General features: G+C 37.7%; 2 protein-coding genes across 5 annotated transcripts in view; one reads left to right on the top strand and one right to left on the bottom strand.

The window, feature by feature from the left end:
• Cask (calcium/calmodulin dependent serine protein kinase) overlaps window positions 1–15,832 on the top strand; it is a 331,839-nt gene that overhangs the window by 170,817 nt on the left and 145,190 nt on the right. For all 4 annotated transcript variants that reach the window (XM_038316597.2, XM_038316596.2, XM_038316595.2 and 1 more), the window contains exon 5: window positions 1,491–1,563. In XM_038316597.2, the coding sequence (XP_038172525.1) occupies window positions 1,491–1,563 (73 nt within the window). The remainder of the gene's footprint in view (window positions 1–1,490; window positions 1,564–15,832) is intronic.
• Window positions 11,877–12,860, bottom strand: Gpr82 (G protein-coupled receptor 82). Its single transcript, XM_038316598.1, has one exon. The coding sequence runs from the start codon at window positions 12,858–12,860 to the stop codon at window positions 11,877–11,879; it is 984 nt and encodes a 327-aa protein (XP_038172526.1).

Here is a 15,832-nt window from a genome sequence, read left to right as displayed (position 1 = left end):
TTAAGTCCCCCTGACTTAAACCAAACTTAATTGTAGGCTATACTGGCCCGGACAGAGCCCTTTATGTCTCTTCTACTGAGACATCACAGTAAGAACTGCTTAGGACCCAGGTATTGAGAGACGATCTGTACAGGACAAAAGGCTGGTTTACTTTTAAGTTTGGGTTGTTTTCTCCTCTACTCTTACTTTTTAAAGGGAAACTTGTAATCTATTATAATACATAAAATGACCCGTATGTTTACTAGAGGGATATTTGTATGAGCATGTTAGACCGTAGTGTATCAAAGGAAGCTTGATGGAAATCTTTCAGTTATAAAGCAGGAAAACTTTTTGTTTTAATGTTACACATACCTGTAAGGTCTTTTGTGAGTGCTCTAATTTAGATTGTTTAGCTTTATTTTAGTGTCATAGATACACTACCTGAGAACACAATCAAATTTAATAAACACTGTATGATAAAGTGTTGAGATAGAGTACTTCTGTACAGTGCCTGCTTGATGCAGAGGGAGGGCATCTCTGTCTTGCCTCAGTTTGACTTCCCCATTCTGTATTTTATGATGGTATAAAACGGATGTGTAGTCAGTAGAAACTACACTTCAGGTTTTCCTGGTTTAGTGATATGCAGTGTGATATAGCTAATGTTAGTGTTTTGAGCATACTTAAGGCAAACTAAGCTTATTTTCTAATGTTTGGTAATAAGTTAGGGGTGCATTTTCAACTTACCATATTTTGAGCTTCAGATGATTTCATCCAGATATAAACCCATAACTACAGGAACTTGTCATACTCTGTTACTAGTTGACTGTGTTAAAACTTTTTAAAAAAACATTAATTCCTCCTCTGTTCTTTACCTGTACCCAGTGGAAGCCTCTGCAGACTCCAGCTGTTTATAAATAGCTTTGCTTTGTTCAAGAGTACCCTCAGCTAAAGCCTGATTATGTTACAAAGAAAAATCCCATATAGAGCATCTTTAGTGTCTCCTTATGGCTAAATAAACACAAGGCAGAGAGCTGCTTTGAGTGGCTGACTGAAGGCCATGACCTCTTTAGTTGGAATCATTCTGATAGCTCCAAGCAGCTTCCTTCATAGCAATCCAGTTGGGCTAAATAGAGTTAACCAAGATATTGGAGGGTATATATATGTGTGTGTGTGTGTGTGTGTGTGTGTGTGTGTGTGTGTGTGTGTGTGTGTGTGTATGTGTATGTATGTATGTATGTATACACACACATATATTTAGGCTTGCCTCTTCAGTGTGTTTATTGCTCTTTATTAATTATGTGGCATTCTTTTGACTTAGCTCAGAAGAACATTCTGTTTATTGAAGGACATAGTTTGTCAACTTTTTTATTAAGTCTCACTGTCTTATTCAGTCAAATGAAAGATGTTTGTGACTAGCTGATATAAAGATGGGGATTATAAAGTAGAGACATTATATATGAACTTTTACACTGCAAGTTTTTACAGTTTTGGATTTCTCTTGTTTTTTCCAGCCATTACATGAGACAGATACTGGAAGCTCTGCGCTACTGTCATGATAATAACATAATTCACAGGGATGTGAAGGTAAGCCACTAAGTAAGGGAAAGAGAACCATTTTCGAAAAATTAACCATATGCTGAAATTTATCATTTATTTTTCTATAACTTTTCTGCAACCATATTTCTGTCTTTCAAGTGAAGCTGAAGTATTGTAAACTGAAAAAAACAATAATAGGAGACAAGAATAGTGCCACAGTAGCAGATACCCCAAACCAAAAGCTATTTATTAGATTAGAGCCAGGGAGAAAGTTGCTTGGAATCAGAATCATCTTCATGGTCTTTGCCAACTTCACCACCATTACTTTGCAGCATCATTGTTATTTGTGAGTTAGTAAAAATCAATTTCAAAAAAAAAGGAAGGAATGCTGAAATAAGCCAGTTCATTACCTTCTGACTTCTTAGGAGCACACCTATCAGCACAAAATAATTAAAAACAGTACCTAAGGCTGGAAGAGACTTAGGGTAGGTTATGAATCATATCAAAGAAGATAGAACTCGTGGGGTGAAAAAATCCTCTCACTAGAAGTCTGTATTGACATGATAAAATATTAAAATAAAAATAGAATCAAAACTCTAGTAGTATAAACTAGCCTGAGTATCTTGATGAACAGGGGGACTGGGTCAACAGTCACTGTGGATGTCATTTTATTTTAACATTTCATGTTAAAGTGGCACATGGATGTAAGCTGTATAAAGGACAACTACTATATTTTGATAGGACCCAAGTAGCTACCATATATCCTAAAAATAAAACATAGTTTACTTCAGTAACTGTTTGCATATGTGGGGACTCTGTAATCCAGCCTGTGATAGTTTGCATGGCATTTTTCAATGTCATGCTGTAAAGCTTTGACCCTTCAGTGTTCACAGCCCTCTAATTGCCATCCAGTATGTACCTTATTCTTTGAGCACCAAGTTACTAGAGTACAAGGAGTCCAAGATACGTAAAACATCCTTGAATTACAATGATATCAAAATAGGCAGTATTGTTCTGGTTAGGTCTTTGTTTGAAATGCGTTGTAAAGTCTAAATAAAGAGTTACTTCTAGCCAGAATGTTCCTATGACCTTTGAAAAATTTCCCATTAATCATAATGCTGATGTCACAAGTACCTTTCTTTCTCTGTTTATCTAGTTGCAGAAGAAATTGGCAATAGTAAGAGTCCTCATTTGGCTTACTATTAAAAAATCATAGTAGCCTTTTCTTGCTGTCATTTCTGACTCATGATATTTCTGATGTTGGCTTCATGGAGTCTGCTCAGTAGACGCATGGTGCCTCAGGAGCAAAAGTTTCTTATAATTGCAGGTCCCTCATGAAAGCTCCCCATGTCCTATTTGGGGAAGATCATGCTTCTTTATCCTCAGATGTCTTAAATGCCAGCAGTAAAACAGAAGGCTGGTACCCTTGCAATACTCCAGCCATGGATAGTCTTTGACTCAGGACTGAGAACTCTGCCACGTAGGGACTTGGGCCCGGGGAGCAAGGGAGTGATCAAGGACGTGCTGAACATCAGCCAGGCGTTTTCCTCTCTACCTCCTGCTGCTGCTCAAGCTCACCCCCTCCCTTCTGCTTGGTGCTGTAGTGCAGCTAGTTTTGAAACACAGCAGGAAGTCACGGTTCTAGATAGAATGCACTTTGTACTCTTAGAATATCAGTGACCTTGTTATTCTTTCTTCCTGTTCCATCTTTGTATTGAGTTAATGAGAAGTCTCAGTCCCTGTCATCACTGTCACAAAACACAGAATCAGGCCATAAAGGAGCTCCGTGGGCTTTCTCACTCATGCCTGGTACCTTCTAACACTTTTAACTACCAGAGAGTCTCTGAGATCTCTCTAGCCCTAGGCTATGCTTTCACGCTTAGCTGTATTGGCCCTGGCCTATCTAACCTCCAGCATGCACAGAGGTGATTCCTTCCTTCTAGGCATATTTTTAAAGGCCTTACTCTTTGGTATATTTTAAATGGTTAAGGAAATTAGATAGAAGTTACTAGTGGAAATTCTTGTTGCTAAAAGTTGAGTACCCTCAGGAGCAATTCCAAAACCATCTAATTAAATGTAAGAACAGCAAATGAAAACCAATGTAAAATGTACAAAATACCCATTAGTGCAAATTAGTTGTGCAATATCTTATTGTTCATTCTTTTCAAATGTGGAGATCTGACATCAATACTGTCATTATGAAAACATTGACAACTCAATAGATACATAATTTTTTTTAGTCTTCAGTTATGCAGAGAGTAAGAATTGTAGAAAATTGTCTTAGTATTCTAGTGCTGTGATAAAACACCATAACCAAGGCAACTCTTAAAAAAGGAAGCATTAGGAGCTTGCTTGCAGATGGTCAATCCATGATCATCATGTCAGGAGGTAGACAGGCATGGTGCTGGAGCAGTAGCTAAGAGCTTTAGATCCTGATGCATAGGCAGCAGGCAGAGAGAGAAAAACTGGGCCAGGCATGGGCTTTTAAATCCTCAAAGCCCACCCCCAATGACACACCTCCTCCAACAAGGCCACACCACTTAATCCTTCTCAAATCGTTCACCAACTAGGGACCAAGCATTCAAACATGTGAGCCTATTGGGGGCAGGACAGGTTCTAATTCAAACCACCACAAAATTAAGCAGGAAAAATTGTCAATAGAGTGTTGCAGTATGTGGTCCTTTTACATTTAATGAATACAAAAAAGTGAATATATACAGAGTAAAATTTTTCTCGTTATATATACATATAAGACAAATATTTTACTCTCTAAAATACATACAAGAAAAAATAGTCTGGAAACTTAAAATTTGTAAAACACAGTGTTAGTTATGTAACAACATTGTGTGTAAAACTCTTTGCTCAACAATTTTATTTTGTGTGAATTCTGTCCTTGACAGAATAAATTTTTGTAAATATTATATTACAAGTCATGATTATGTGTAATACTTCGAATAATATAATCAGATTTTGATGGGCCATGGTATTTGATATAATGGGAAGTAAACCAAACAAAGCATGAAAGTAGTTATATTTGACTTCATTTTCTAGTTTAGCATCTGTTTACATATTCCATAAATATCTGATTCACATGAAGTGCAAGCCCTGAAAGTATGATGGTATCAGAGAAGAGACTAAGGGACACATCTTATTACATACTGCTGGAGTCCGACCACATGTCAACACTAAGTAACTTTGAACAACAGCTGACATCATTGCTCCCTGTACAGTCTGGTTAGAGATAGACTGGAACTGCTCACCTCTGTCACTCAGACTTGGCCAAGGTCATGGGGCCAGCGCACAGAGGCTTCAGTCATTCTGCTGACATCTCAGCTCAGGTAACTAAAACTAGAGAGCTGACTAGGTCTTCTTCCTTCTCTCATAGCCAACACTTCCCGCACTCTTTTCATGTGGCCCCATCTCCGGAAAGACCGTGGCTCGCTTCTTGAAATGAATGGAAGTTGCCAGGCCTGTAGATGCCTAGATCCCAGTTCCGTCTCCATGTTGCACCTTTAGCATTTGATTGATCATATCAGTTATAAAAGGTCATGGAATTAGTATGAGTTCCAGGGAAAGAAATATAATTGTCTTTAGTGGGCTCTGTTTTGTTTGTTTGTCTCGGTTGCTTTGGTTTGGTTAGGTTAGGTTTTGGGTTTTAGAGACAGGGTCTAATGATTGCTCTAACTGGTCTTGAACTTGCTGTGTAGTTGAGGTTGGCCTCCTGACTACTACCCCAAGTGCTGAAATTACAGAAATGTAATCCCATCATGTCTCGTTAGCCACATCTTTTTTGTTTTTTGAAGTATACAAGGGTAAAAGAAGTTTGGGGTGTGATCTTTATAGACAGGCAAACCAATTTTTAGAGAGGGTGGTAAAGATCCTTAAGAGACAGCATCAGACGGTTTCCTGAAGGCAGTCTTGAATGATGGAGTAGTTGTATGAGGACAAGGGAATTTCACAGAGAAGGAACAGTGTGTGCAAAGGCCTGAAAGTAGTTTTATACTGGGTTATATTAAATTAATTTCTTTTTCTGAGGAACATGCCATGTAATTTTTAGGAAGCACGTAAAAACCTACTAAAGAAGGAACTAGAGAAGTAATTCTCAGACTGCAAATTAAGAAATCACTAGGCAAAAGCCCCATATTTCAGTTGTCAGGGAGACTCAGCAGTGTGTTGGCCTTTATGCTCAGGTACCATTATGTTGATGGTGCCTGAAATATGGGCATTTTGTATGAGTGAATGGAATAGTCAGTTTACTTCACTGACATTGGAGAGAGAGAGAGAGAGAGAGAGAGAGAGAGAGAGAGAGAGAGAAGGGGGAAGGGAGGGATAAGAGGAAGAGGGGGATGCAGGAGAAGGAGATCCAGGCTTAAATAGAGTTGTCAAAGCAGACACATTGAGATGTCATGGTACCCAAGCAGAGACTTGAGGAAACTAGAGGAAGTAGAATAAAGGCATGAACACAAGTGAACACAAGTGTCCTCTGCTTAGACAAGCAGCGTGGAAGTCACTGAGGCCCAGGCAGAGTGATCAAAAATCAGAATAGAGACTGGAGATGATTGTGCTCGGCTCAGAGCAGAGTAGGAACATTGCAGGTGGCCAAAAAGAAAAGAAAAAAAGAAAGAGCACTTAGATTGCAGCTGTTCTTTGAAGGTTGTGTCAAGAGAATTTCCTAATACTTTAGTAACTTACCTAAACTTAGTGAGATTCAAGTGCTTGTTCTAGTGAGTGATCCTGCTTGCTTGTCATTGTAAAGCCTTCATGCCTGTTAGATCTCAGGACATCCATAGAGCCACAAATCCTTCAGCTATGCCCTCTCACACGCAATACCAATATAGTTCACACAACTAATGATTGAAATTTTCACTTGCTTTATTATGTTATTATTTTTACCACTAAAGCAGCCTATCCAGGATTTTTTTGCATTCAAGTCAGTGATGTGTGTGTGTGTGTGTGTGTGTGTGTGTAGGTGTATATTTTGATTTCTACAGTTAAAATGTTTTGTTTGTTTAAATCCTTTTTAGTTAATGAAGAAAATAAAGACTACGGCAATACTTTATTTACATGAGAGAACTTTAGACTCTCTCTCTCTCCCTCCTTCCCTCCTTCTCCCTTTTCCTCTCTTCCCCTCCTTCCCCCTTTCCTTTCTCTTTTCTCATCCCTGCCTTACCTGATTATCTAAAAGCGGTAGATTTTATATTGATTAGTCATACTTTTTCCTCTACTTAGTGTTTCCTTTGGAATTCATAATTAAGTTGAAAAGAAGTGTTTTGGTTAGATTTGAGCATAGAATACCACATAACCATAGTGGAAGCTGCTTGCTTTGGAGAAGCAGTTTCTCAAGAAGTTGTATTTTTAATTTTTTTTTTAAATTTAAGAAGCCATGTCATGATAATGAAGGATATCCCAGCACTCATACTAGTAAGATTGGGAATTTCACACTTAGTGTGGGAAGCTGTCTAGGATATTGGAGTATGCTTAAGCAGTACCCTGGACTTTGTTCATTAAAGACCAGTAACAGCTCCAGCCCTCCAGGCTGTGGCAACTAGAAATGTCTCCTGAGGTATAAAACTGCCCCCTATTAAGACCCATTGTTGTAATATTATATTGCTGTGGTTTGCCTCCTTGTGGGCACTGAGGCTTGCATATTCTGTTTTTTTTTCTCTTGCCATATTCTTCCCTTTAATTCTTTATCTTGTGAAAGGTCAGGGAAATTTCCATTTTGATTCAGTGATATTGCCCCCGTTTAGTCTTCTTATCCCTAAATTCAAAATACTTCGGAGGGAAATCAGACCATCCTCAAGGTCAGTGCAGTTCCTGGCTCCTTGGTTGACTCTGGGAGATCTGGCCCGCTTCTCTCAGCTCCCCTGAATCCCAAAGCATTGCCTGGGTTTGCAGAGACATGGCACTCCTCAGCCCTCTGTCTCTCACTCTGGTGCAGCTTCAGGGTTTGAAGTCGAAGAAAAGCAGCTGTTGAGCGTGCAGACTGCTGGCCAAGCACAACCACTCTCCATTCTGAGCAGGGCCTGGCCCAGGAGGTTTGGGAGCTGGGTTTTTAGTTCTCTAAACTGCTGGCCTCGGTTGCACATACACTCAGCCTACGGCCTCCTGCCTCAGTGTTTTTGCCTGTGCTTCCTCGGTGCTTTCCTTTGCAGCCTGTGTCAGCACGTCTGACTGCTCTTTGGTCCCCTTCTGCTCTCAGTTCTCCTTTCACCTGCTGAGTGCCTGACTTTATTAGAAATGTGCGTTCTTCACATTTACAATAACCAGGGCTTGCTGTAGCAGTGCTGACTTCTTGAAATATCCCTTCCTCTTGTGTTCACTCGTTAACATTTCCTTTACACCAGCTACCACAACTCCAAAAGCCCCTGGGTCATATTCTCTTTTAAAGAATTGATTCTTATTCAAACCAGTTTACTTTTTTTAAATTGAATATAGATTTTTTCATACAATATATTCTGATAACAGTTTCCCCTCTCCCAACTCCTCCCAGTTTCTCCCCACCTCCCCTCCCATAAGATCCACTCCCTTTCTGTCTTCATTGTAAGAAGCATACTGTTAATTAGTACTTGAGCATTACTTTTTTCTTTTCTTTTTTTTTATTGATTTTTATTGAGCTCTACATTTTTCTCCGCTCTCCTCCCTGCCTCTCCCATCCCCTTTAACCCTCCCCCAAAGTCCCCATGATGGGCATTACTCTTATAAGGTCCTTGGGCATCTTGTACACATTTCATTGGATTATAAGCTCTTAATCATTGGGATTGAAAAAAGTTCCACAGGTCTTTAAAGGATGAATATTTCTTTTGCTTATTAGAAGTAGCTTCTTCCATTACTCCTTACCTGAGCCCAGGGAGTCATGTGTCATATAGCCAGTCAGGTTTTAACACTAATTATAAAATTTTTCTATCTGCAGTAACTTTTTGAAATGGTATCAGTGGGGTAGGGGCTATCACATGGCAGTCTCAGCTTTAGGCTACATGACCGAAATGCTCAGCAAATTACCAGTGTTCCCTTTGTGCTTTGCCTGCAAGCTTTCCTTTCACCCACGTATCCTGACAGACTGCAAGATCAGGAAGTCCTCACCAAATCAGAACCATGTTCCATCTTCCTCTCCTACCCAGAAAGGGCTGACTTGCTTCCGATTAAAGAGTGCATCCTGAATTCTGTTTGTCCAGACTTAATGCTTGGAATTGCTGGTTTATAATTTCACAGTTGCCTTAAGGAGACACTGTATGAGGAAGGAAGGAGAGGGAAATCGTGCCTGCTTTCTATAGTTACAATATTGGTTAAGATTTCTAAAATTCAAATTAAAATTAGGGTAGATTTAGAAAGTGATACTTTATATAAAATATTTTTCTATGATATTAAATAACCAGTTCTTCAATTTCTAAGAAAAATCAGCACAATAGTTACCTGTTTAGGAAATCATGTAAAGACTGATGTGTTGAGAATAAACTCAACATTTAATTTAATACAGCTTCCATTTTCTATCAAAATGAGCAATTGGACGAGAAACCACGTACCTTTTAGCATGTCAGTTTTAAATATAAGTAATTCCACTTTGGTAATATCATTTATCTTTAATATAATGCATAGAGCTGTAAAGCGACTTTTTAAAAAAACAAGGTCTCACTATGTAGCCCTAGATGGCCTGAAACTCACAGAGATTCGCCTATCTCTGCCTCCCAAGTGCTGGGATTAAAGCACCACCATGCTTGGCCTATAAAGTGGTTTTTCAAATTATTTTATGCATTTGGGTATCTTGCCTGCATTTATGTCTGTGTACCATGTAAATTTGGTGTCCTTGGAGGGCATTGGATTTCCTAAACTAGAGTTACAGTCATGAGCCACAATGTGTGTGCTGGGAATCAAACTCGGGTCCTCTGGAAGAGTAGCCAGTACTCTTATGTAACAGATGAGTCATTTCTCCAGCCCTGGGAAGTAATTTTTAAATAATGACTTTTAAAAGTTTTATATATTTTTTAAACTCTCACTGCAGTGAGTTATTAATGTGATATAGTTTCCATAAAAATTATGATCATTTCAGTTGCTCTTAGTCTAATGAGTTTGGGGTTTAAAACTCATGTAAGGATAATGTGTTGTACCTGTGGAGACATCTGAGCATCTCAGGCCGTCTCCCAATGAATTCTGAGTTACTCTGTGATTTGCATATCTACTACATTAGCTACCTCAGTTTTCAACCTGCACACAAGGGAGTCACCAGGAATTTCCAATTCTTCTTTGTCTCTGCAAGTTACTGAACCAAAAATTCAATCAGTACTATGAAAGAATAGGTACACAGGCTGGGGAGATAAGTCATTTGGTGAAGTGCTTGCCACACAAGCACAAGGCCTTGAGTTCAGTCCCCAGAACCCAAATAAAAAGATAGGTTTAGTGACACATAATCCCAGTGTTGGGGAGACAGGCACATCCCTGGCACTTGCTGACCAGCCAGCCTCAAGTAATCTGCAAGCCCCAGGTCCCAGCGAGATACCCTCTCTCAAAACTAACATGGCTGACTACTTCTGAGGAATAAGACCTGAAGTTAACAGTTGCCACACTCAAGCACATGCCCCAACACACACACACACACACACACACACACACACACACACACACCACATCACACACGCAAACACATACACAGAATAAGATATTCACTGTTAATACCTGATGCCAGAATGTGTTAGAACTTTGGATATTTTCATCTCTAAGTTAAAGAATGAAATAAACAATAGGAATTTACTGGGTATGTTTCTGTATTGGGTTTTGATAAAAATTACACAAAATGTCTAGTAATTTGAGCACATAGCTCTTAGAAAATCTGTTCTACACTTCTAGTTCAGGAGCAAAACCTGCCTTGAAATTAAAGATTTGTAGTATCACATGAACTTAATGTAAACTTATTTTAACACCAAAGTGATTCCCATGTGGATGAGAGGAAAATGAGTCTTTAAGCAGTGTCTAACAGGGATAAGATTTTACTCAACTCTTTTCTTTGGTTTCTTTGTGAGGAAAGAATGGAAGTAGAAAAAGAAGATAGATTATAGCTCCAGTGGAGCTTATGATAATTTAGGGAACACAGTTTTTATTTTTGCTTTTTAATCATAATGTATATAATACAGAATATAATTACTATTTTTCTTACTGGCAAGATTACAATGGAAGAAATGATCACTAAGAAATAATTACTTCTTAAATATACTTATATACTGGAGAAATTGAGATGACCTCTTAACTATGCATCTGGATTTTCTCATCAGTACATTAACATGCTTATTGTCGTAATTACTAAAATTCTGCTCATGAAGCATATACACAGAGGACCTACCACACAGCAAGTACTGACTAGCTGCTAGCTCACAATAGTAACAATATCTAATTTAATAGTAATGATATGAATCAGATCACATTTTCTGTTCCACAATTAAAGAAATTAACATGTAAAGAGGGTAAGTCATTTGCTGAAGATTGTCCAGCTAAATAAGAGATGGGGCCAGTACTGAACCCAGATTATTTAAATCCTCAGGCTAATCTTTTATATGACAAGATTACACTTCTTTACCATTCATTCATTTAGTTTACAAAAATTAATTGAACATAACTATATGGCAGGTACTGTCATTAATAATAACATTATTTATATTGGAAATATATGAAAATAGCATGAAGATTGGCATATAATTATATATTATATTGCTTTTTATTTTGACAAGGTATAATTCAGATGTTTAAGCATATTTGTAAGTGAAATCCGCTTATTAAATATTGGGATCATTGAATGTTGGCTTTCACAGTAAAACAAGCCAGGTAATAATAAATTAACTTTACAATGCACTATTCATACAGTTAGATAGGATGTAAATGAAGATAGGATGTAAATATTTCTTACTGGTTGACTTTTCCAGTGCTTCCGTTTCTAATTCTTGTTTTTTAAAGTTATCAACAAAATAAAATTTAACCATAGATGGGTTAATGTGTTAGGTTAGAAAGGAGGCAAACCCATAAACCTTTTGCTTCTTTATCCTTCAAGTCATAAAATATTGCGTATTGGACAGAAGATCCACAGTTGACTGAAAACAGGAAGAAGTTTGTTTGATTTCATATATAGTAGAATCTTTTTGATGTACTCAACTTGCTTCTGAAAGTCTCTGCCATCTCAACTTTCAGTATAAGTAGAACTCTAAGTCCAATTTTATGCCTATATTTGTTTATAAAACTAAAAAGAAAAATTCCTTGGTGCCCATTGTCAACCAAGCTGTAACATGTTCATCATTTAATTTAATGTCACTAACAGCGTCACATGAATGCTTTCCTCTTTTGTGGTGGTTTCCATGCAAAAGTCGACCATATGTGATGAATTAAGATTTTGGAAAGAGGTTATATAGTGTCTTCTTGAATGTTTTATCTAATAAAAGAAATATAATGGGATCTGTACTACTTCTGGCTGATGCAAGACAAGTGAGGATATTTTTTGCTTCTATTAAATAGTTCAGCTGCTGACAGTCTCCTCTCTTGTGCAGAACATAAAAAATGGGTTTAAATATACTATATGGAAGAAAGCAAACAACTAAGAGGACCTGAATGATCAAAAGATGTTTTTTCACAGATCTGTAGGTCAAATCTCTCTCTGTAATGGAGGTACAGGTCCTTACTCTTCTCAGATGGCTGACAAAAGAATAATATGATGTCACTACTACTAAAAATGAGAATCCAATAAATGTGGTTCCAATGAGGCCCGCAGTCTGAGAGATGCTGGCTCCCAGTTCCGTCTGCCGATTGTAGCACTGCCCTTCTCCTTCTTCTGTAGCCTCTACAACTGAGTAGTATAGGATAATGGGAATAATTATGACCAGCACAACTCCCCAGATGTAAGTGCACATTTTTCTGGCAAAGTTGGGCTGGCGAAATCTTTTTAGTAAGTGACCATAGAACATTCTCTCGTAGCATGAGGTGGCCTCTTGCAAGGATTCCTTTTTCATTAAGGTGGCATAACGGCTTATGGCAATCCAGCTTAAAATTAAGAGGCTGACAAACATGCTTACATGCATAGATAGGGTTCCCAAAAAATTGACCAGTCTGCATTGTACAGATTGATATTTCCAGTAGAAACCCTTCAAGAAATAGGTACCCATGAAAGGCATGGCTGTGCACACAAGTAAGTTTGCAGTCACAAGGTTTGTCAGGTAGACATGTGTTGATGTTTTCTTACCTATTTTTGTTAAAAATACCCATTGAGCAAGTGAGTTTCCAAAGAGACCAACAACACACAAAAACATGTAAGTGATGGGTAAAGCTGTGGTAGAAACCATGGAGGGCTGGATGCATGTCGAGTTGTTACTCATTTATACCAGATTTTCTTGAATTTTGTCACAGGAGCTAGAACAGAATTACATATACTTAATATTAAAGCTATATATGGTGTTTAAGTTAAGTCTTTGCTTTTAAGCTTTTGGGTAAAAACAGCAAAATGCATTGGATGGAGCTAGAAAATGCGGACGGTTGGTGTCTTACCTTTTCTAGTTGTCACAGTGGGCCAGTTGAAAGAAAAGCAGCAGTATTTAAAGTGATGAGTAACGCCTTTGTCTAAAAACAAAAAACAAAGTTTGGTACAAATAGTTTTAAATGTCTGAGATTTATCATTTCTAGGTTAGAGGAATTTAGTCCTTAGATTATAAAGCAATGTGTAAATCATGATAGGTTTTGCCTAGAAATCAAAATACACATATAAATTAATGCATGCTGATCAGAGGGCACTGCTAGAAATGTAGTCACATTAGCAGACATGTAACACTCATCACTTTATATGATAACTTAAAAATTGATAAATAGTTTTTATGTTATAGCTCATATTTTTCAAAGTAAATAAAAGCTAGTTTTTAATTACAACATTGATTATATGTAGTTTCCAAGTATATTTGTGGCTAGATTAAAACACTTTTCTATAGTACTATTAGAAGGGTTTTTTTCATAATTCAGAAGTAAACCCAAAATTCCAAATGAACAATACTCAGACAAGGTCCTGAATTAAACAGCAAGAAAACATTAAGACCAGAACCCATGGTCATTACGACGTCATCAGTAATCTCTCCTGCCAAATAGTGCTAAACTCTTATATTTCAGTAAATTAAATTTTGTGTCAAAACTATACTTGGTATGCTTGGTAGCTAGATACCCTAATGTGTCCTCCTCTGTAATCTAGTATCTGTATTTTGTAGAATTTGTTTATTTAGAGGACATAGTGTTTTTAATCCAATGTAAATGCAACTGTGGTTTTTACTTTTTAAAAACTTTTATTTTATATGCATGGGTGTTTTACATGCATGTATGTCCATGCACCAGGTATATGCAATGCCTGCAGAGGCCCGAAAAAATGTTGGCTCCCCTGGGACTGGAGTTATAGGTAGATATGGTTGTGAGCTACTGTGGCTACTGAGACTCACTCGAATTTGGGTTCTCTGGCAGAGGAAGCAGAGCTCTTGTTACTAAGTCATCTCTCCAGCCCTGGTTTTTTACTTTTTTGTTTTGTTTTTCAAGGCAGAGTTTTTCTGTGTAGCCTTGACTGTCTCAGAACTCCCTCTCTAGACCAGGTTGACCTCGAATTTATAAAGATCCACCTGCCTCTGCCTCCCTAGTTAAGGGATTAAAGGTGTGCACCACTAACACAGTCCAGCTGCTTTTTACTTTTTTTATATCTTATTTTTAAATCTTTCTTGATGCAGAGGTATATGAGAGAAACTGAGGGATCATATACAAAATTATTTTTTTTTCTTTATTTGCTTTTTTCAGGTAAGGGTAACAGAAAAGTTACTGGGTTCTAGTCAAATAAGAATCATGATTTCCGTCTTCCGAAGTTGCAATTATCAAAGCAGTTTTTCCTTTTAAGGAATGTGCTTTCTCTTTAGAATGAACCATTTCTCTGTTTTCACCATTAACTTGTGGTCGGTCGCCGTACTCTGTTCTTTTAGGACATACAGCGGGGTCTCTTTTTTTAATCCCCTTCATTCTTTGGATGGTAAACATGAAAAGAATTTTCCATCCTCTGACCTCTGCCTCTTGGTATTATTGTAGTCTCTATCCCTCTTCAGAATCGTGGTCTTATTATTTTCTGTATCTTAGATTACTTTAGAATTATATGCCAGATTTTATAAAAAATGAGGATTATTTCCTAATACATTATCATTCTTGAAAGACTTAAAGACTGTGCAGTTTGTCTGCATTCAAATACTGAGACCCTTAATTAAGGTCTAGCACCGTCTTCATTTTATTTTTTACAATTTTTGCTTAGAAATTGCACCATGTATTTCAGAGTGCCTTTACAGCTGTTGAGCCGCAATGTGCTGCAGTTATAGTCTTAAGAAGCAACCCTAATCTGTAACATTGCTGATTTCAAAATCAGACAAATAGAGATTTCAGTGAACCAGTTCATTTATTAAGTAAAATCCTTCTGTTCAAAGGAGAATTTGATTGTACAGAAGGGCCAAAGCTTCTTTTAAGGGGTGAAGCATCTTATATGAAAAGCAGTAGCTCCTGCTGCAGAGACAATGCACTGCATGCTAAAACGCAGCAGAGGGAATGGTGCCACCATGAATATCCTTAGCAAATATTCCCTAACAAGGAGGGCAAGAGAATATCAAGAAGGATCAATGATGTTGCGTCTCTCCAGAAACAAATAACACTTCTTCAGTTTCCCAAATTTGTGTCCCCTTGAGTAATAGCCTTGGATTCTAAACCTACTGGAAAAACAGTTTGTAGAATTTGTAAAATGCCACTAAACTTGAGACGTCAAATAAGTGAGCGCTTACAGAATTGCTTCCAAGAAAATGTTTGCAAGTATGCATCCCTCGGCAGAGTGTTTGTCTACATGCTGGCTCTCTGCTAATGTGACAAGTGAGAGGATGTCTACAACTCTAGCAGGTATACTCATGGCTAGTTAGACACTCTGCTGACTACCTCACTTAACGATCAGATTTCACAATTCAAACACTTGACTCCTTTCAGACATTTATAGTTAATCGTTAAGCTAAAACTGAACAGAGAATCATCCTTACCTGTATGAGAAGCTTATGCTGACTAATATTGTACTGTTCAGGTTAGTGGTGCAAATTTCAGACTCACAATTCTCCGATCTTCACTCTTCCAGTATCCTTAACCAGTATGAATAGTCTTGCATGACAGCAACTACAATGGGGACAAAAAGGAAATTAGGGTATTGAAGAAATTCAATAGTTATGGAAAATGTAGCAACTACCTCTTCCCTCAAAAAAAAACAACAAAAAAAAACATTGCTTATTTCTCTATTTCTTTAGTGGGAGGA

This window comes from Arvicola amphibius, chromosome X, assembly GCF_903992535.2.
Source record: "Arvicola amphibius chromosome X, mArvAmp1.2, whole genome shotgun sequence".
NCBI classification, from domain to species: domain Eukaryota; kingdom Metazoa; phylum Chordata; class Mammalia; order Rodentia; family Cricetidae; genus Arvicola; species Arvicola amphibius.
This window is presented reverse-complemented; position numbering and strand designations above follow the sequence as displayed.